The sequence below is a fragment of the Cavia porcellus genome, unplaced genomic scaffold (genome assembly GCF_034190915.1).
Source record: "Cavia porcellus strain 051 isolate PalLab524CR breed Dunkin Hartley unplaced genomic scaffold, mCavPor4.1 scaffold_1, whole genome shotgun sequence".
NCBI lineage: Eukaryota > Metazoa > Chordata > Mammalia > Rodentia > Caviidae > Cavia > Cavia porcellus.
In genome coordinates this window covers 164,688,018-164,709,061 of record NW_026947484.1, presented here as the reverse complement: position 1 = coordinate 164,709,061, position 21,044 = coordinate 164,688,018, and the positions used below count along the sequence as shown (strand labels likewise).

Below are 21,044 nucleotides of genomic sequence, written 5' to 3'. Positions count from 1 at the left end.
TGTGTTTGGGACCTCTGTCCAAGTTAAGATTGGCTGAGTGTGTCTGGAGTTGTTTCTGCATCTTCTAATCTGTTTCACTGATCCTTGGGTCTTTTTTCCCCCCAGTACCATGGTATTTTTATCATAGTGGCTTTGTAGTATAATTTCAAATCAGGGGTTGTGATGCCCCCTGTGTTGCCTTTGCTATTCTGGGTCTCTTCTGGTTCCAGATGAATTTTAGAATTATTTTCTCTAATTCTGCGAGATATGCTATTAGAAGTTGGATTGAAATTGTATTAAATACCAGTTTTGGAAGTATAGCCATTTTTACTATATTGGTTCTTCCGACAAAAGAGTAAACAGTGTCTCTCCATTTTCTAATACTCTCTTCAATCTCCTTTTTCAGAGTACTATAGTTTTCAATGTCGAGGTCTTTAACATTCTTTGTTAGATTGATTTCTAGGTATTTCATTTTTTTTTTCGATGCTACTGTGAATGGCCTAATTACTCTTGATAAACAAAATTCAAACAAACAAGCAAATCCATTTGGATTGTTGGAGATGTTGGAATCCTCAAAGATGGAGAAGTATTCAAGCAGAACTAGTTCCAACAGGAAGAAGTTCATACCTTAGGACAGCAATGCCAACAAAGTTTAGAAAGAGCCTCAAATAATGCAAATCCTGGTAAAACGTAATTGCCATTTGCCTGCTGGCCCATTGGAAGTAACAGCCAGCTGACTTGGATGGGGAGTTGTAACTCGGCAATAGCGTGACATTGCAGCTTGGAGAGTTTGGACATCATTTTTTATACTGAGATGTATTGCACATAACTATAAAATGTACCTTTTAAAAGTACACAATTTTTATTTACTTTTTGTGGTACAGGGCATTGTGTCTAGGACCCTATGCATGCTTAGCATACACTCTGCCACTGACTATACCTCAGCCCGAATTAAAAAAGATGTATGACTTAGTGGATTTGAGAACCATCACTAATCCTAGAGCATTTTTATCATTTCCCAAAGCCACTTTGTATCTGTTAGCAACTGCTTCCTGTTCTACCAGTCTGTTTAGTTTCTGTGGATTTCACTGTTCTGGACATGGCATGTGAATGGGACCACACAGTGTGGAGCTTTCGTTTCTGACCCTGCCCGCACAGTGGTTTCAGAGTGTATCTGTGCTAATGAGCATTTGTGCATCAGAACTTCATCTTTTTATTTGACTGAGTGATATTTCATGTATGACTACCATATTTTACCTTTTATCATTTGATGTATGTTTCAGTCATTTCTGGTTTTGGCTATTACGAATAGTGTTGCTGTGAATATTTGTGTACAGTTTTTTAAGTCTTTGTGCCCTGGGCTTCTTGTGGCAGTGGGACTGCTAAGTCATACGTTTGACTCTCCATAACGACCAACCGTTCCATAGTGGCTGTACCATTTTATACTCCTTCAGCAACACTGAGGACTTGGCTGTGTCCATAACCCCCTGCCCTTGTATTGGCCGTTATTGGCCTTTCCAGTGGAGGTGATGTGAGTTTGGCTTGCATTTCACTGTTGACTGGGGTGATGAGCCCCTTCCGTGAGCGTACTGTCTAGTTGTGTGTCTTCTTTGGAGAAATGTCTATTCAACCCTTTGTCCATTTTATAATTCGGTTGTCTTTTTAAAAAAATTGAATTGTAACTGTTCTTTAGACATTGTAGATACAAACCTGTTAGTAAATATAGATTTGCAGGTATTTTCTCCTGTGCTTGAATTTTTTGGTCACTTTCATGAGAGCGACTATTGAAGTGCAAAACTTTTTAATTTTGATGGAGTCCAGTTTATTATCTTTTGTTACTTGATTTTGATGTCATAATGCAGAAACTGTTGCTTAAATCTCCATCAGGGAGATTTATGTGTCTGTTTCCTTCTGAGAGTTTTGTTTTAGCTCTTATATTTGGTTTTTGATCCATTCTGAATTAATTTTTACGTATGGAATGAGATAGGGGTCCAGCTTTATTCCATTATATGTTGCTAGCTAGTTTTCTTAGTATCATTTGTTGAAAAGTTTTATTTCTCCACTGCATGATTTTGACACATATGGCACATAAATGTGTGAATTTATTTCTACATTTTATTCCATTTATCTCTGTGTTTATACCTCTGTGACACTGTCATGGTTACTGTAGCTTTATAGTAAAGTATGAAATTAATTGAAAAGTGAGTTCTTCGGCTTTGTTTTTGATTATTCTGGGTCATTTGCACTTTAGTATGAATTTTATGATCATCTTGTCAATTTCTGTAAGAAAGCCAGCCGGGATTTTGATAGGAATTGAACTGAATCTGTAGATTGTAGATTCAGTGTCAGGAACAGTGTCTTAACAATATTAAGCCATCCAGTTGATGCACATGGGTGTCTATTTCTTTTTAAATTTACCTTAGTGACTTCAGTATCCTCCATTTTTATTGGTGACACTCACTCTGAAGTGCCTTTTGTATCTTCTCACTGTGTCAGGTGGGTGATTCAGGAGATTGGTGTTGACCGAGTGCCCACTGTGGGCTGGGCTTTGTAGTAGTTCATGTCCCTGCTAGTTAATCTCACAGCTCTCTGAGACCTCATGGTATGGTATGGTAGGTACACAGTCCGTGTGAGATTGCTGTAGCGTATCAGAGTCAGTTTAAAAGGAGGGAAAGATGTGTTATGGTTCAGGATTTCAGAGATTCCAGTCCGTGGTCAGCTGCTCCACTGTTTTGGCTCAGAGATAAGACAGAGCATCATGGGATTGGGAGCATGTGCGGGGAGGCTGGTCCCCTCACGGTGGCCAGGTCCAGAGAGGAGAGAGAGAGAGAGAGAGAGACAGAGAGAGAGAGAGAGAGAGAGAGACAGACAGACAGACAGACAGACAGACAGAGACAGAGACAGAGAGAGACAGAGAGACAGAGACAGACGACAGAGAGGAGGCTGCGGTCCCACTGTCCCCCAGGGCCTACAGCGGCATGCGTGCCTTCCCTGAAACTGGGCTCCTGAAGGGCTTAGGACTTCTCAACAGCGCCATCTGCTGGGAACCAACCTCTCCATACGTGGCCCTGTGGGGACCTGAAGAGCCGACTATGGCATAATTTTTTTTAAAAATAAATTAGAGAACAAATTTAGAGGCATGTTCACAGTCATGTATTTAGTTAAATCAGGAAAAGAATTCAAACTCAGCCTTCCTTTTCTCCAGTTGGCCATCCTCCGAGTACAGTGCGCATAGTTAGGGTTATTTCCGTTAGAGTGGCTGTGATGAAGTGATGATGCTGATGGTACTGCACGTAGGAGAGCGCTTAAGGTGTAACAGCGCTGGGCTCTGCTTTCTCGAAAATGTCTTTTTTGTTTTGCCTTTTTCTCCCACTTTTTGCATGACTATATGATGAATATAAATTTGGCTTCCTTTTTAAAAAAATTAATAAGCATATCATTCTTCTGGGTCTTTCTGATCGTCCAGAAAATCACACTCATTATTTCTTTACGCTTTGTCTTACTGCCATTTTCAAAAGCCTTATTTCTGATTTTTAAACAGTTTTGGGAAACTGAAGCAGAATTTGTACGTTTTCATTTTGGGTACCATAAGAACTCGTCAAGAGTTAATTAAAATAAAGAATATTTTAGTTCTCATGTTTTTTAAATGAATGGAATGTGATTAAAAGTCTTTATTTAAAAGTAGCATAAAGGACTTGTATTTTTCATTGATATTTTGCAACTCTTAAACATGCACACCCGTAAGTGAAAATGGCTTGAAATTAGATTTTAACAATACTGTTAGCCTCTTAATCTTTTAATAGCAAACCTCCTTTTCTTTGTTTTCTGTTTAGGTTGGGTGTTGAAAACAAAGACATATTTTAGTAGAAATTCCCCTGTATTGTTGCTTGGAAAATGTTATCATTTTAAATATGAAGGTAAGTGCTAGATTTGTAAAGCATTTAAAAATGTTTGAATAAATTATTCATTAAGCTTTTTTGGTTGTTATTTTCATAGTAATGTATTTTTTCCATATTTCTCTTAGGTACTTTCATTTTATGTAACACATAATATATTATCGTATCATATAGTTTGGTTTCTCTGAACTCCCGGAGGGTAAGATCTTCTGTTATAGCCTTCATATTTTTGAGCTTTCATTATGAGTACTAAGTAAATATTACTTAAATTGATGTTAGTATTGTTTTTCAGATTGCATTGATAACTTTAAAGTATGCAACAATAATAGCAATTATCACCTTAGTTAACCTAAAAATGATAATTTTTGAATTCTTAAGGGTGCTTCAGTATCTCAGATAGATTTCATTTGATATTTCTGACTTTCAACATGTACTTATCCTTTTAGTAATTATATAACTGTCTATGTGGCTTGCTCTTATTTTTAGGATCTTGAGGTACTTTACTGGTTATTTGGCACCCTGTGGTGTTTTTTTTTTTGTTTTTTTGTTTTTTTTGATATGGGCATTCACAGCTATGAACTTCTCTCTTAGGGCTTTTATTGTGTCTCAAGTTCTGGTGTGTTGTACTAACTAACATTAGCATTTAACTCTAGGAGTTGTCTTATATCTCCTATAATTCATTGATCATTCAATAGTATTAATTTCCATCTGTTTGCATAGTTTCTGTGGGTTTTTTTGTCATTGATTTCTAGTTTCATTATACTATGATCTGATATGGGATAATGTTGATTTTTTTTTTTTTTTTTTGTTTGCACTTTGGCATGAGTTTTTGGCTAGTATGTGATCTACTTTGAAGAAGGTTTCACTACTGACAAGAATGTGTATTTGGTTAAGTTCATTTGTTTAAAGGTTTTAACTATGATGCTTCTTTGTTGATTTTTTTTTTTTGTTTGATCTACTTATGACAGTTGAGTATCGAGGTCCCCCACTATAATTATGTTTGTTTATTTGATCTTTTGTTTCCAGTATTTATTTTGTGAAGTTGAGTGTATTTTTGCTAGGTGCATTTATATTAATAATTGTTATCTCTTTCTGTTGAATGGTCTGTAAATTTCTTTTTAGGTTAAGTGTGTTTCTTGTATACCTCATACTGTTGGGTTTTGTTTCTTGATCCTTTCTGCTGAACTGTGTTTTATGATTGGGAAACTGAGACCAGTTGAGAGTTGGTCAAGAAATGTATTGATATAGCCTAGTAATTACATTATTTTCCTGTTGCTGACTCCCTTTCTCTCCCTTCTGCTTAACTGCCTGTGTGTTTATTCTCTTAACCCCTTTGTCACTGTTCGTTTCATTGTCTCCAGGATATCCTTGAGGATTTTCTGGAGTGCTGGGTTGGTGGTTCATGAAAAAATTCATGAATTTTTTTTTTTTAGGTGCTCTTTATCATGAAGATACTGTATTTCTCCATCAGTTAGTTCAAAGATAGTTTTGTAGGATATATCAGTCCTGGCTAGAATGTGTTTTCTTTTAGGGATTGGGATCTTCAGTCTGTTTTCTGTTATTTGTCCAAGTTGCAATATCCTTTTTTTAAAAAAACACATGCATACTTATGTTATTAATTAATTACAATAGTTGTACCCCTTGAGGACTTGTTTTACAATGTATCTTCTGATTATTTCTTACAGTAGCTCATTTCATTGTGGTTTCATTGTGGTTTGTAATCATCAGCCTTGACTAAGCAGTTCTCTTCTATTGCATCTCAGCTTTTTTTTTTTTTTTTTGCATCTCAGCTTTTATTCCTATAGTGGTTCTTTGAAATGTTCCTCTTTCTTCATAAAGCTCTGATGTTTTTTTTTGTACCGGGGTTTGAACTCACCACCTTGCACTCCCTGGGAAGGAACTTGTGCCTCTAAGTCAAATCCCCAGCCCTTAAAGTTCAGATCTTGAGTCATCTGTCCGCTTAACAAATACAACAATAAATAAAATAAAGTACTTTTGGTTTCATTTATCTTATATGCACTTAACAAATGCTTATTGTTGTGGTCTGGAACTCTGTTTTGTGTTGATAGTAAACACATTTTTTTCTCTGGGATGCTTGAAATCTAAGAAGAGGCAAATGTAGATAAAAATTATTGGCATTACTGATTTTGCTGAAGTCTGGTGAGTCAGAGACTGGGACAGTGAAGATAGTGTTATAGTGGAAGGACAGTGCGGCGAGAACCTCATTTAGCACTACCAGTTTCCCAGTTATGTTAAGAGGAACTAGATTTTAAGAATATAAGGAATCATGCCTCAAAGTAGTAGATTAAGAACTATGTGATTTGTAAGCCACAGGGTAAAGTCTGAGAATTATGTATTATTTTATCAAATGTCAAGCAGATGTGTCTAAGCTAGGAAGTTTGAATGCAGCTATAGTTCCATGTTCAATTTACAGGTACTTTTATGTGTAGCTAACTTTTTTTTTTTTTTTTCATTTTTCTTTTTTATCGGTACCAGGGATCAAACTCACGACTGCCTGCTTGCAAGGCAGGCGCTTATGCCGCTGAGCTAAATCCCCAGCCCCATTGTGTAGCTAACTTTAAATGCTACTGAGAGTATTGAGAGAAGGTATTGATAACGGAGGCTTAGCGTTCATGCATTTATTATCATAAACTGTCCACTGTAGTTCGGTTCCATTACTGAATGTGTATAAAGTTAGGGTGATGGTATATTTTTCAGAATGAGCTTAAAAAGCGGGATTGGTAAAGGGAGGATGAGAAATGTGCATGATAAAGCTTTTTTAGCTTTTAATATGCTGCTGAAGGACGTTGAAAATTGACCTCCTTGGAATTGAGAGCTGTGGTGGATTTATCTGCCAGGCTGCCTTCCGCCCGCACAAACTAACCGCTGCCTACTGGGGTCTGCTCCCCAGGCTCTGGCTTCAGCTGAGGGGGAAGAAGAGTGCCAGTTCCCTCCAAGGGCAGGAGGGAGTGGCAGTTCATTTTGAGCAAGTGCGTTGTAAATTATCAAGCAAAAAATGCTGTAGCTTTTTCATAGGAACTGTGTCAGACGTAATCGTTTGGAAAAGCTTTTAAAAATCACCTGCAGGTGGCAACAAATTTTGAAGCATTGTATTTGAGCATAAAAGGATAATTATGCTTTAGGAATTTTATATTCTCTTTCACTTACTAGTTTTGACCTTCTGATTTGAGTAGAAATATTGTAAAACAGTGTCCACATTTTATTTCAAGAACCAGCTTGTGTGATTATTCACAGTTTTACATATTGACAAATTATGACATTTTATTTGTGAATAATATTTCATAGTTCTACTATGTACGTCCTGAGCCAAATTAGGTAACAAGAAAAATGATTTTAGTATTCTCCCCTCATCAAAGAGGTGGATTTCTGTTGGCCATAGGATGTTTTTATTATTGTGGTGTTACTTGTACCACCTACCGTATATTAAATACAGCCCAGAACATTTCAGCATTCACTCATTTGCTTTGGTACAGGCTGAAGTGGCAGACTGAGGTTCCCTTTCCTTTTTTTCCCTAATATGGCCTCACTGTGCAGTTCGGCCTGGCCTTGAAGTTGCATGCCTGTAACCTCAGCTGTTCTTGAACTCAGGGCAGTCTTCCTGTCTCAGCCTTCCTGAAGTACAGGCAGGGGTTACAAGGCTGCTACCCTTGCCGTTAAATGGGAATGAGGTGGGGGAGATGGGGCTGTAACCTGTGTCTCAGGGCAGCCATGGTAATCTGTCCCCAACATGGATACTGCCTTGCATGTCTGTATGGTTCGTATTTCTGTCTTGTAGATGAACATAAAATGTTAACTGCAAGGTCAGGATGCGCCATAGAAGACCGTGTCATTGCGGGAAACGTGGATGAATTCCGTAAAGATTTCATCTCCAGAATATGGCTCACCTACCGGGAGGAGTTTCCACCCATCGAGGGCTCGGCCCTGAGCACCGACTGTGGCTGGGGCTGCACGCTGCGCACCGGCCAGATGCTGCTGGCGCAGGGGCTGGTCCTCCACTTTCTCGGGAGAGGTAGGTTGTGGCTGGGTTATTCTTTGTGCATCGTGTTTGTTTAGTTTGAACTTAAGCTCGCATACTCTACAGATTCTCTCAGGTGAGTTTCTTGGTGTCCTGATTTTTCTTCTTGATACTGGGACTCAAACTCAGGACCTCGTGCTTCCAGACACGCTGTGCTACTGAGCTCCATCTATGCCCCCGATGCTTTTGAAAGTTGTAACTGATCTAGCATTTTATATTCTTATTGACCAGGGCCATTAAAGTCTTACGTGTACATTTTTATGGTTGTCTTCAAAAGTATAGAATAGTTTGTTTTTCTTGATACCACAGTGAATCACGTTCGTCTAGCTTTGCGTAGCCTTTGCATTTTTGTGCTCTGGCTGATTTGCAGTCTTGGGCAATCCTGGGCAAAAACTGGAATGTTTATAATAGTGCCAAGGAGGTCTCCCAACCTGTCTCACTACCCTGCCAGTGGAGTAGTGGATATATTGCATTTTTTAAAAAATCTTTGGTCACTCGTTCATTAACTTTTTATTTACTAGAGTATGATTACCCTCTAAAAAGGATTAAGTTGTTCTGAAGGCATGTTTTAGAAACGTATTTTGAAAACTTAAGATTGCTGTAGTAATATTTTTAAGGTGTGATCAGAGGGGTCCCTTTTCTGAATATATTCACTCTTGGTGGCCTCTACGTGTTTGTGTTTTCTGTGTCCTTTACGGTCGGGCCTGGCACTGATGAGCAGTGCGACAGAGGAAGCGGAAGACTTCATTTCGTCTAAGCAGTGTGTTAGGAGAGAAAGATTCTGCAGTTTTCCGTTTGGACCTGAGTTTATTATTTTTTCTTTCTTTTGTCTAATTTTCGTGTTTTCCTGATTATGTGTGATATGTTCCAGTTTTAGAAATTTTGGAAACTACAGAATATTCTGAGAGTAACATGACTACTGAGATGTGAACATCACGAGCGTTGCTCACTGCCTCTGATCATCCCTTTGTTGTTTTAAGCAGCTTCATTGTGCTGTGACCTCCGTACTGTAAAGTCTCATAGTAGAGTGGGCGATTCAATGCCTGTTGTTGAGTGCAATGCTAGGGGCTTAACCCAGGGCCATGCCCAGGGCAGACAAGTCCTGTCCCATTAAGTACAGCCCCAGGCCTAAGTGTATTTCAGAGTTCCATCGCCATAATTTAGGTTTAGGATTAGGGTTAGGATTCTTGGTGCAGTACTGGGGAATGGCACTCAGGGCCTTTGCTCTGAGCTACATCCCTGGTTCCCTCCTAAAATAATAATAATCAGCCTCAGTGCCTCATTGAGTTGCTTTGGGATTGTTCTGCCTCAGCCTGTCAGAGTTCTGGGATTCCAGGTATCCAGCTACCATAATGTGATTTTGGAACATTTTTATCATCTCTTAGAGAAATATGGGAAGCCGTTTCTCAATCAGCAGCTGTTAAAATATATATATATATATATATATATATTTATATTCACTGCTCCTCATCTTTCTGCCCTGTGTAAGTGTAGTGGTGACCTGTATGCTGTAAGGGCTGTAGACTGACTTTAGGGGAATTGTTAGAATAAATCTGTGTAAAGGATCCAAACGCTTTGTTTTGGACCTGCTGTAGCTTGGATCTGGCCTGACGCATTGAACATTGAGAATTTAGACTCTGAGTCGTGGACTTCACACACAGTGAAAAAGTTTGCTGCATCCTTCGAAGCGTCGCTCTCGGGAGAAAGACAGCTCGGGACTCCAGCCCTGTCCCTGAAGGAGACGATGGAGAAGTACCCCAACCCCCATGAAGTGCGAGACGAGGTTTATCACAGGAAAATCATCTCTTGGTTTGGCGACTCCCCCTCGGCTCTCTTTGGCCTGCATCAGCTCATAGAGTGTGGCAGGAGGTCTGGGAAGAAGGCTGGAGACTGGTACGGGCCGGCCGTCGTGGCTCACATCTTAAGGTAAAGCATTTCAAGGTCGCGCCTGCGACCCTAAGGGTGCAGAGGTGCCCTGCAGGCTGTGCACCCCTGAAAGCCAAAGCCCACAGTGGGGAGTATGTTTGGGTGCTTCCATTTGCTAACGGCGACGAAGGGCAGACTGAGACTCCGGTCACAGCTGTCTGCCGACAGGTTTTTCTTTTCTTGCTCACAGGTGTAGATACCCGGATCTCTTTCTAACTAGTTTCCCTGGGCTGCCCTATTGAAATGTTCCAAAACTAACATCTCTTTCAACCTTGGAACATGCACAATGTTACTTCTTTTTTTTTTTGATAATGTAACCTGGAGGCCGTAATGTACTGATAGTATAATGAAATGTCGGGAGCTAAAATTGATGTTTTCAGTGTTTCTTTGCACATCAAATTCTTGTGAATTGTAAATGTATGGGACATGGGGCTATTAATATTATAATTATATCACAGTAAAAGTGAAGGGTCTGTGACATTCAGGTGCTTAGAAAAAATGGAAAGTCAAATTTTACTGTGCTAACACGTTTATATCCCACTTACTTGGATATCATCCAAGTTTAAAAAATATATATTATTTGTTGACTGTCCATTATTATAAACCAATTCATCAATATGTTATATAAGAATGGTAAGTTGTAAATTTATTCTCCCTATAATCATGTGAGTTTGAAGTTATTACAAAGCATTTTTGCATATTGGCAAATTTTATAGACTAGATGCTTACAATGGGAAAAGTACCTGATGTTTTTAGTTGTTTTTGTAAACAGCAGCCCCAGCTTCCATGATGTTTATAAAAGCATAGCCATAGAATCATAGTTCGAGCCCTTCCAGGGCTCAGCAAACTTTCTGAAAATGGGCAAACAGTTAATGTTTTAGGGTTGTAGGCCAATGTTTTAGGGTTGTAGGCCTTATATAAGGTTTCTATTGCCTTTACAACCGTCAAAACCATTCTAAAAAAATAGGCCACAGATCATATTTGGATTGTGGGCCCTAATTTGCCAATCCTTCTTCCATTACACATAATGAAGCATTTTAAGTTAAAGAATTATAAAGACACAGTTAAATAAAAATATATTTCCTCAGTTTGCATAATTTCCTTTGATATTGTGATTTTTTGTACCATTGAGTATTCTATTCACTTAGAAATATTTTTATCTTGCAGTTTTGCTTATAGAATTCTCCGATTTGAAATTAGCATATTAATTTGTTCAAGTCCTCCTAGGTGTTTGGTTTGTCTTGTGTTTTAGCAGTGCTGGGTGTAAACACAGCATCTCACACAGGCTAGGCAGGTGCTCTACTGCTGAGTCATACCCCCAAGCCCTTGTTAGAGGTTTTGAATGAAGAAAAAGTCAGGCTGTTTCTTGAAGAAAAGAAAATTGCCCTGCATGTGTCCGAGGACAAGCAGTATTGCACCCCTGCCGGTGGTGTGGCTTGTTGGGAAGCAGACCTTAGGGCAGTCACTGTTAGGAGGCAGATAGTGTGGCTGGATGAGTGGGTGGTGCTACTTCATGCCCGAGAGTCTTAAAAATACAATTTACAACATAGGTTTTAATGATCTCTGAGGAATTTAGTACAATATTTGACTCTGAAAGACCTGACTTGATTTCTGATCCCCTCAGATGGTGGTTTGGATGGCAGACATTCAGGTTTCAAAGTCAAAAAGCAGTGCTTCTCCCCCAGTAAACTGAGTCTGTAGTTACCAACTGGAAATGTTCGTGTTTTAAAGGTAGATCCTCGTTATTTTCTTAGGAAAGCAGTTGAAGAAGCGAGACACCCTGATTTACAAGGAATCACTGTGTATGTTGCACAGGATTGTACAGGTAAGGCATGTGTGTCCTTGTGGTTTTCATCTGTCTGTCTGGTCAGAGGTTCATGTGTGTTCGCTCATGGGGTCTTGTGACTGATAGTGAAGGTGGAGCCCATGTCTTGTGTATTTTTGGTCCCCACTCAGTATCCAGGTCATCTCACTGCTGCTTGTGTCTCAAGGAGAGAAACTGCAGCGTTGTTGTGGGAGGCCCTGCGCTTTGCCTTCCCTGCTGCTCTAGGCGGTCACCTGGCCATGAGTTTGTTGTCTAGGGTTTCCGCAGCTTTGGGTCTCCTGGGGATGATCAGTGTCAAGCAGTGACTTTGAAACTTTGTTGGGGACAAAGCAAAGACCATAACTTCCAGATAAAATAGGCTACCTCGTGATGTTACGTGTTTAGGAAACCCGTAACTATTTAGGAAATTAAATAGATGTTAATGTTCTAGAAAAATTGAATGTACTGGAATCACATTTAATATAAGAGTATCTACAAAATATTTAAGGTTATCCTGACACCAGCTAGTATAGAAAGGATACTTCCCAAATATATATGCATGTTTCTTTGGCTTTTTGTTGAGATTTAATTTCCTTTTAAAGAAAGACTGATACCATACAAAAATGAAAGTCATAAATCTTCAGATAATGTATAAAGTTTGTAGGTATTCTTGTTTATTTCTCTGATCTCGCAAATAAAATCTACTGTATAATATTAAGATAAATGATATGCTTAAGCAGCTAATTTAATTTATGAATTTGCTTTTTGTGCTTTTATTTTTATTGATCAGCCTTCATCTTTATTACATATACTTAAATAAAGAATACAGAGTTCCTCATTTGTAAGTGGTTTGTGTGATTTGATATCGCTCTTAAAATTTTTACTGTTCATGTTTAAGAACCCGAAGTGGAGAATTAATATTAGTATAGTTTTATTAGGCTGTGGGATTAGGAACCAGGCAAAGCAAGTGATTTTCCCCTCCTTAATGTTTTTAAAGGTTTCATTTTCCATTTATTTTCTTTCTTTCCATTTGTATCTTCTTCCTTTGTAATTACATGTCTTTCAGTAGCTTTCAGTACTCGGGACTATGCATCATACATTAAGATTTTTAAAAGTAGCCAGGTGTAATCGTACACACCTGTGATCACAGCATGGGGGAGGCTGAGACAGGAGGATCACTCTGAGTTCAAGGCTAGCCTGGGCCATATAATCCAGTTCAAGGCCAGCTTGTTTTGTAGACCCTGCCTCCAAACAAACAAACAAAGATTTCTAAGACTTACTTCTGTAGTCCCACCTGAGCAGCTGTCAGGTAACTCATGGCTTTTTTTCTGTACACCTTTCTGATTAGCATGTTTAAAGGTGAACTTCCCTCTGTCCTACCCCTTTCTACTTCCTGCCTTCTCAGGATTAGTGTGTGGCGCCCACACACACAGCCTGTGCGGAGCCCACTGAGTCCTCACCACTGCTTCTTGCTCTGGTGGTGCTGCCCCCAAGGTCTGCTCACTGTGCCCCTAAAACTGTCCCTGACATCCCTCTGCCCTCACTGGTTTAGGTCACAGCTGTATCTGTGACTCAGACCTTGGATTTTCATGTCTTTTTATTTCATCTTGTTAAGATTTCTCTCCTTGTCCTTTTCCCTTTTGATTCATGTGATCAAAGGTGCTAATCACTCTTGTAATCCAAAAATGAGCCCCTTACACCACCAGCCTCAAGTCCAAAAATGGGGAAAGACATGTTTTTAAAAAGCATTGCTGATTTATTTTATCCTGGGCCCCGCGACACAGTGCTGTTGGAGTTTGCAAAAGCTGTGTGTCTCCCTCAAAACTTTCCAGACTTTTTGTAGAAAGCACTGTTTACAAAGTAAGGGGTTATGGGCGTGGGTCAGGAAATGAAAGATCCTTGATCTGCTAAGGAATGAGGAAGACCTTTGTTTCCCTTTGCAGAGGACAGAGAAGTCTCAAGCAGGAATTAACAATCCTTTGTCAACTTATTTTAGCTCTCAATTTTAGATAACATCTGTTGTTTGCAGAAGGCAGCAATGGTTAACATACCAATTAGGTCAGATTCCCAGGGATTTACAATTCTTTACAGAGGGGAGCATTGATTAACATATCAATTAGGTCACCCAGAAAAAATGATGCATACAGAACAGTATGAGGGTGTTACAGGTACTTTGGTCATATAACTCTGGCATAACACAAGCATAATGAAGCTCTTTTTGCTAGTGTACAGCAATCACGTACATGCTTCCTTTATTTAAAAACCTGAAGCTGCCTCATATTCTCTATTGTGTAAAGTGAAGTCCTGCATGTGCATCCCCCACCCTGGCTCCAGGGGTGTGCTGGTACCTCCTCTTTATAACACCTCCTGCCCACTTGTTCTTCAGGGACACACTTAGCTGTCCCCACAAGGCAGAATTAGTTTACTTGGCCTCCATGCGGTTCTGGAGATGCTGCTATCTGAGGGGGCAGTTGTCCTTTCCATGTGATAGCACCTTGTAATCACCTGTTTTCCCGTGTAGTCAGTGAAGGCCCAGTGGAGTGGGTGGAGGAAAGGCGCTGGGTACTCTCCTTGAGAGTCGTTCCTCTGGTGGCCTCTGTGACTGAACTGGACCATGTTGCAGCCCCGTTGTGCACGTTGTGGATGGGAAAACCTCACAGCAGTCAAGCCGGACACCCTGAGGCTGGAGCCTTCACTGGCATGGGGCTGGGAGGGGGCAGGACCGCTGTAGCATCTTTGTAGCTTGGGAAGTATGAAAGGAGACAGGGAAGCCAGAGGACAGAAGCTGAGAATGCATCCCCCTGCCCCCTGCTCCCCTTGCCCCCCTGCTGCCCCCTGTCCCTTCCCTTGTCATCTCTTTACATGTGTGTTGAGTCCCCTTGGCCTCCAGCTTGCTGCTCTGTGGTTTCTCGATACACTTCTTGTCTGGTGCTTCAGCCTCCCTTGCCGGGTGATAGAACTGTGGGGGACCGGCAGTGGCTGAAAAGATAAGAAGTATGAAATATAAATGACCTTTATTTTGAGAATGCGAGGAGAGACACCCTTGATCCCCTGGGGTGCGGCATCTCCCCCCGGGGTCGGCGATCTTTTTGTGGAACACGTGGAGTGGGGGCCTATATGTAGCTTAGGTTAGGGGTGGTGCCTGACGGCATTAGGGATGCACAAGTAGCCCATTGGTATATTTTTGGCGCCATAGGTAAATTCCTAGGGGTGGGGGAGATAGAGGCTCCTTGGCTTTACCGGCTACAGTGTCCTGTCTGGGCCAAAACTCTTTCATATCCCGTCTTATGATTATTATTATGAAAAGGGGCGAAGATTTCTCTCTTTAACTGCTTCCTTTTGGCAGAGGGCGCTGCACTGGGTCCTAGGGGAGTTGATGGGAGACGGTTGATGCCCATGTAGAAGCTGGTGTCAGGTGTTTTAGCCAGGACAACTTCACTGGTGAATGCACGTATGTTAGACTGGAAAAACAAAGAGACAAGATGTTATGAGGAGGCATGGCACTGTCATATTTAAGGACCCAGGTGAGGTAGAAGGAAAGGTGTCTTTGATTTAGACATGTCATTATATCAGGACTATGTTGGGGTAGAAACATTTGCATGGTAAGGCAGAATTCTGAAAAATAAATGTGGGGTTAGAAGGTTAGAAGTTATGAGAGGTGATTACTCCCCCATCTGAAAGCGTAAAAGTTAAAAGGGTAGGTAGGTAAGGCTTGTCTCTGGTATGTGTGACGTTGAAGTCTTTAGGAAATACTGTTAAGAGTCCTGCTGTAAAAAGAATAAGAAATGAGAAACCAAATTGGATAACAAATCATGACAGTCTGAGAGTTGTGGCTATGAGGCCTTGGTAAGGCAGAGATGAGTAGGCAACAGGATGGTTAGATCTAGGGCCTGAGTGATGCAAAACTAGAATGGCAGTCTAGCAACTTTGATCACTGTTGAGGTTGCCAAGAATATCAGGTATGGGTCACTGTAACCTGGTTATAGTCCTTGGAATGATTTGCTGTAACAGAACTTTAGTAAGTATATCAGCAGTCTCGCTGGTTGTGGGAAAGGCTTTAATGTATCCTGAAAAAGTATAAACAAAGTGAGAAGACAAAATGTATCTGTCAGTCTTGACCAAGGTTGCCTGAGAAATTGGTGAATAAGAAAGGATGACTGAGGAGAGGTTTACTAGCGATGACAGGTGGAAGCTGTTGAGGCCTCAGTGTGTCTAAGTTAGCCTGTATAAACACAAGGGAGTAAAAGCATTTTAAGATTTAGGACTGGGACCTGCACAAAATAGTCCCTGTTTATAAATGGCATAGATTGACCCTCAATGTCTCCTAGAGATTGAGGACTTAATATAGTGGCCTGAAAACTCAGGAAGAACTCTGTACATATGGCCTTTATGTCCACAAGTATAGAGAATGTCTTACCTGAGACTTTTAGTGGGACTTGGACTCTGAAACGGGCACCCATAAAGGGGGCTGTTGTAGGCCCTGAGCCCTGTCAGTCTTTAGCAGCAAGTTTAAGCAGATCTGTGGCCGTGTTGGCATTTCCTGTGAGGGCTGGAAGTTAGGATGGCTTACCCACTTTCTGGTGGCTAGGACAGTCTAGTAGCCCTGGGGTAAGGTCTCAAAGAACGCCAAGATGGGGCACTCTCTTGCCCAATGTCTTCTGCTGCATTTGAGCATGGTCCATGGTGGGGGCGCCCAGGCAGCTCCACCTTGTGTTGGTTTACCTGTCTCAGAACTCCAAGTGTCACAAGTGTTATTTCTGTCATTGAAAATATGAAAAGCCATATTAAGAAGGTCTCTGTGGAGTCTGAAGGTCAAGTTTTGCCTTTTTGTTTGGGATCTGGACTACAGTAGAAGGTATCTATAGAATTAAGTAAGTATGCAGGAGTCAAATATATTTAACAGGGTATTTATAACTTTAGTAATGACTTCCCATATGGAGGACAAGGTCCAGAGAACTTTAGGAACTGACATGTTATTTATGTCATATATATAAATATCTCTTTATGGTATCAAAATGTCTAATGCCATCTGATTTTTAGAGGATGGCCTGTTTATTAATTTTTTTTAAATCTTTTTATTTAGGAGAGAGATCAGCTACAGTGTTATTTAAATAGGGTTTTGGCATTCCAGATCAGAGAGCAGACTTCATCTGGATGGCACACCGCTTTTTTTCCAGGGTGCCGCGTGGCAAGCCATCGTTTTACTGAAATTACATACTTAACAAAAAAGGTTTCAGTCTGCCCTCCCCCTTTTGGAGTATAATCTCATTTTAATGGAAACATTTTGCAGTAAAGGTTCATCAATCTTATGAATAAATACCAAAACTGATCTAATACTGTCAAATTCTGAACACATTTACTTCTTTTCAAGCCTGTTATTTGCAGTACTATAAACCAAGATAAATAAAATTCACATCCTCTTGAGCTTTCTACAACTTACTATATACCCTCAAATTGAGCTTTTCCTATCTGTCACATTCTGGCACAGCCAGACATTTTTACTTGAAGACAAAACCACTTTTTAAATTGACATCCTCTCAAGCTTTCTACAACTTACTATATACCCTCAAGTTGAGCTTTAAAACTTTCAACAAAACCCTTGTCTTGGAACAGAGCTAGTGGTTCCCAGTAAAAGGAATGTATAATTATCCCTAACCTTAGTTGTTAAACAGGAGATCAGCGACAACACAGTACAGTACAGGCAACAAGCCCAACATAGAACATTACTGATGGCCCACAGCAAAAGGAATTCACAAATGACAATACAGTATAATATAGGCAGTAAGCTTAACATAGAACATTATTGGTGGTTTATAGCAAAAAGGAATTGAAAAATACCACAAAACACCTCTTAATTTTAGTCATTAAACAGGAGATTATTGAAGGCTTTGATTGATAAACAAGGCTGGTAAAATTACCTGGCCACGTTCCTCGTTTATCAGCCAAAGTCTTATATATTGCCAGCCTATTTAACCTTGATTAAATTGTTTGAGAATTGTAAAATAATAACATCTCTGAGCAGAGCTGAATTATAAAAAAAGTAGCATCTCTGAGTGGAGCCGATTATAAAAAAAATAGCATCTCTGCTGCTAAACAGACAGGTGTGTTTGTGTTCCAGTGCGCTGGCAGAGCACACCCAGCATGGTGGCGGGGCATGCAGAGTGTAGGTGGGGTGAGCGTTGGGACTCAGCGTGCAGGGGTGGGCTGGGACTGCCCACAGAAACGCGCAAGGTGGCAGTGAGGACAGCGCATGGGGGCGGGGCTGGGACAGAGCACAGGGGAGAGGGGGCCAGTAGCGCTGCGGTCAGGGGGCAGCAGTGGTAGCGCTGGGAGGCGGAGTTGGGACACAGTGTGAAGCTGGGGCTGCTCCTGCAGGCACAGCTGGTAGCCAACCAGTGTGGAGCTGAGCTGCCACGTGGAGGAGCCATTTGTGGGACGTGCAGATTAGGTCACTAGAGCCGAACCCCACGTGGTTGGACCTGGAGCATGGCATGAGAGCCAAGATATCACACGGAGTTGGGGCGCAGCGTGAAAGTTGAAAGCAGCTTAAAGCAGTCTCGGGTGTATCTCTCAACACTGTTTGGGCTCATTTCCCATCTTGGCAGGGAATGGGTTGGCACGCATGGTGTGGGGGAGGGAGGAGGAGATAGTGAGGAAACAAAAGGACGCTGAGAAAGCTCTGAAAGGCTGCAAGGAACGAGGCTATTATCTCTTTAAGTGTGGGGAGGGGGAGGAATCCTGGAGGAGCGGGAAAGGACACACATTCCCAAAACAAAGGCTTAAAGATAGAGAGTTTTGTAAATTTGTGTCAGTGTGATAAGCCATAGACAGGTATGGTTTTTGGGGGGGACAGGAAGTGGTCCCCAAGATAGAATCTGGTGTGAGGTCCAAGCCCATGGAGTTACAGCCAGATGAAGCAACGGACCATGGTCTGTCAAGTTTAAAGTCGTCACCTTGGGGCTGGGGATTTAGCTCAGCGGCATAAGCACCTGCCTTGCAAGCAGGCGGTCGTGAGTTCGATCCCTGGTACCGAGAAAAATGAAAAAGACAAAAAAAAAAAAAAAAAATAAAGTCGTCACCTTACACTCCAGATTGATCAGTTATTATATGGTTCCAAAACTCCTAATAATTGGCCGTCACCAATATTATGAGTGGATTTCACATGGGTCTAGTAACAACTCTGCCTGTGAGAACTTAAAAAGCTCTGAAGGATGTGAGAGTATGGGCTGGTCCAGGAAAACTCTGTCTTGGGCTATCCAAACTCAAAGGACGTGAGGATGTGAGAGTCTCCGAGTGTGGACACAGGTTGCCCAGAAAGACCCTGCTTTGGGCTGTCTAAGGATGTGAGAGCTTTACTTGAACCCACAGAAAGCAGGTGAAAACCCGCCTAGGGCCTGGCCCAGTGGCAATCTCTGGGGGGCTGCTCACCTGTGGTAAATTGGGTCAGTGTTGTTTGTGAACCAGCAGCAACAAGTTTACAGCTCCTGAGTGTAGAAGTGAGGAATTAATGCAGGAGGCAGTCCGGTCCTGGTTCTGAACAGCAGGGGCCTCAAACTGGAAAAAAGCCCCAGGAGCCTCTCATATGCCGTTCCCAGTCAGGGAACCATACGATAGAGCTGTGGGGGACCAGTGGTGGCTGAAAAGATAAGAAGTATGAAATATAAATGACCTTTATTTTGAGAATGCGGGGAGAGACACCCTTGATCCCCTGGGGTGCGGCATCTCCCCGCCGGGGTCGGCGATCTTTTTGTGGAACACGTGGAGTGGGGGCCTACATGTAGCTTAGGTTAGGGGTGGTGCCTGAGGGGCTTTAGGGATGCACAAGTAGCCCATTGGTATACTTTTGGCACCATAGGTAAATTCCTAGGGGTGGGGGAGATAGGGGCTCCTTGGCTTTACCGGCTACAGTGTTCTGTCTGAGCCAAAACTCTTTCACCGGGTCTGCTGGCTCTCTGGACCTGGCGTTTCACCCTTCAGATGTCGTGTCTGTTTCTGTCTACACTGGTTCGGATTCGCGCAGTATGGAGGCTCCCCTGGCAGGCAGGTCCCAGGTGCCCGCTGCATCGCCACCTCCTCCCAGCCTCCGAGCTGCCTGCTCTTAGCACTGCAGCTGCTCACTGGCTCGTGGCTCAGCTCCCATTGCCTTCGGGTTTGCTCTTCTCCGCCTCTGTCTTCATGAATGCGGCCTTCTCACTCCTTTTCTTGTGACAGAACCATGCAAGTCACCTTTGTAGTTCACGCTGTGTTTACCCGGCCTTTGCGCGGTGCTCACGGACTGTGTCCCCCTTCATAATCACTGCCTGTGTTTCAGCCCTGGCCTCCTGGAAGACCTCCGGGGGCTTCCCAACTCTTCTCTCTGCTCCAGCCTCAGCCGTTGGTGTCCATCTCCAGCCAGGACACAGGCTGTCAGGGCATGAGGAAGACAAGGACACTGCGTCCCTTTCCCAAACCTCCGGCAGCCTGGAGCCCAGAGCCCGCAGCCCTGCTGCACCTGTGCTCCCGCCTCCAATTTTTAGGGTTGCTCTTTTGCCTTTGGTGATTGTTCTGGCTCAGCACCCTGCCTGGAATAAAGAAAGGCTCCCAGGGGTTTTCATTGACTTTCTTTGATTCTTCTCTCAGTGGTTGCTTTCTGCCAGTCCTTCCTCATTGCCTCATTGTATTTTTTTTTAAAGAGAAAAAACTCCCAAAATTTCAAAACATGGTAATTAGAGGGTAGCAATGGTTAATACATTGAATCTTGTTATCTTTAAATTAGTTATTCAGAGTACAAGCTATCTGCATTTAATTGTCCAAATAGTATAGGCATAAGCCTTTTCAGTGAACTTCCAGCTTTTCATACTAGGGAGACAATATGATGTTTACACATGCGAGTCTGATCTATTTCACTTATGAGCAGAGTTTTAAATTGCATCCATTTACCTATAAAAGTCTTAAGTTTATTCTTCTTCATGACTGAGTAGTACTCTACTGCATAAAAATACTACATCTTTTTTTCTTTTTCCTTTTTATCGGTACCGGGGATCGAACTGACGACTGCCTGCTTGCCCAGCAGGCGCTTATGCTGCTGAGCTAAATCCCCAGCCCCCCACATCTTTTTTTGGTTGATGAGCATTTGGGTTGTTTCCAAGATCTGGCTATTACAAATTGGGCTGCTATAAACATGGATGCACATATATTGCTGTAGTGTGATGTTTTTAAATTTTTCTGGGAAGATACCCAGAAGGGGAATAGCTGGGTTAAATGGGACCCCCAATCCTAGTTTTTTGAGGTTGATTTCCTTATTTTAAGTGGCCTCCATGCTCAGCATTTCCCATCCCAGCCTTCCTCTTTGGCTCTTGTCAGAGCACCTGGCACCGCTGGACTTGTCTTACATTTTCCTGCTTAGTTTGTGTTTCCCGCTGGA

General features: G+C 41.8%; 1 protein-coding gene across 8 annotated transcripts in view; it reads left to right on the top strand.

The window, feature by feature from the left end:
* The window catches only part of Atg4c (autophagy related 4C cysteine peptidase), a 65,420-nt gene that overhangs the window by 17,017 nt on the left and 27,359 nt on the right, over positions 1 to 21,044 (top strand). For 6 of the 8 annotated variants that reach the window (XM_063259528.1, XM_063259526.1, XM_063259534.1 and 3 more), the window contains 4 exons: positions 3,813 to 3,896; positions 7,672 to 7,905; positions 9,507 to 9,837; positions 11,592 to 11,662. In XM_063259528.1, coding sequence (XP_063115598.1) covers positions 3,813 to 3,896; positions 7,672 to 7,905; positions 9,507 to 9,837; positions 11,592 to 11,662 — 720 coding nt within the window. Of the gene's footprint in view, positions 1 to 3,812; positions 3,897 to 4,003; positions 4,075 to 7,671; positions 7,906 to 9,506; positions 9,838 to 11,591; positions 11,663 to 21,044 lie in introns of those variants that run through there. The other 2 variants (XM_063259541.1, XM_063259532.1) reach the window with 2 other exon arrangements.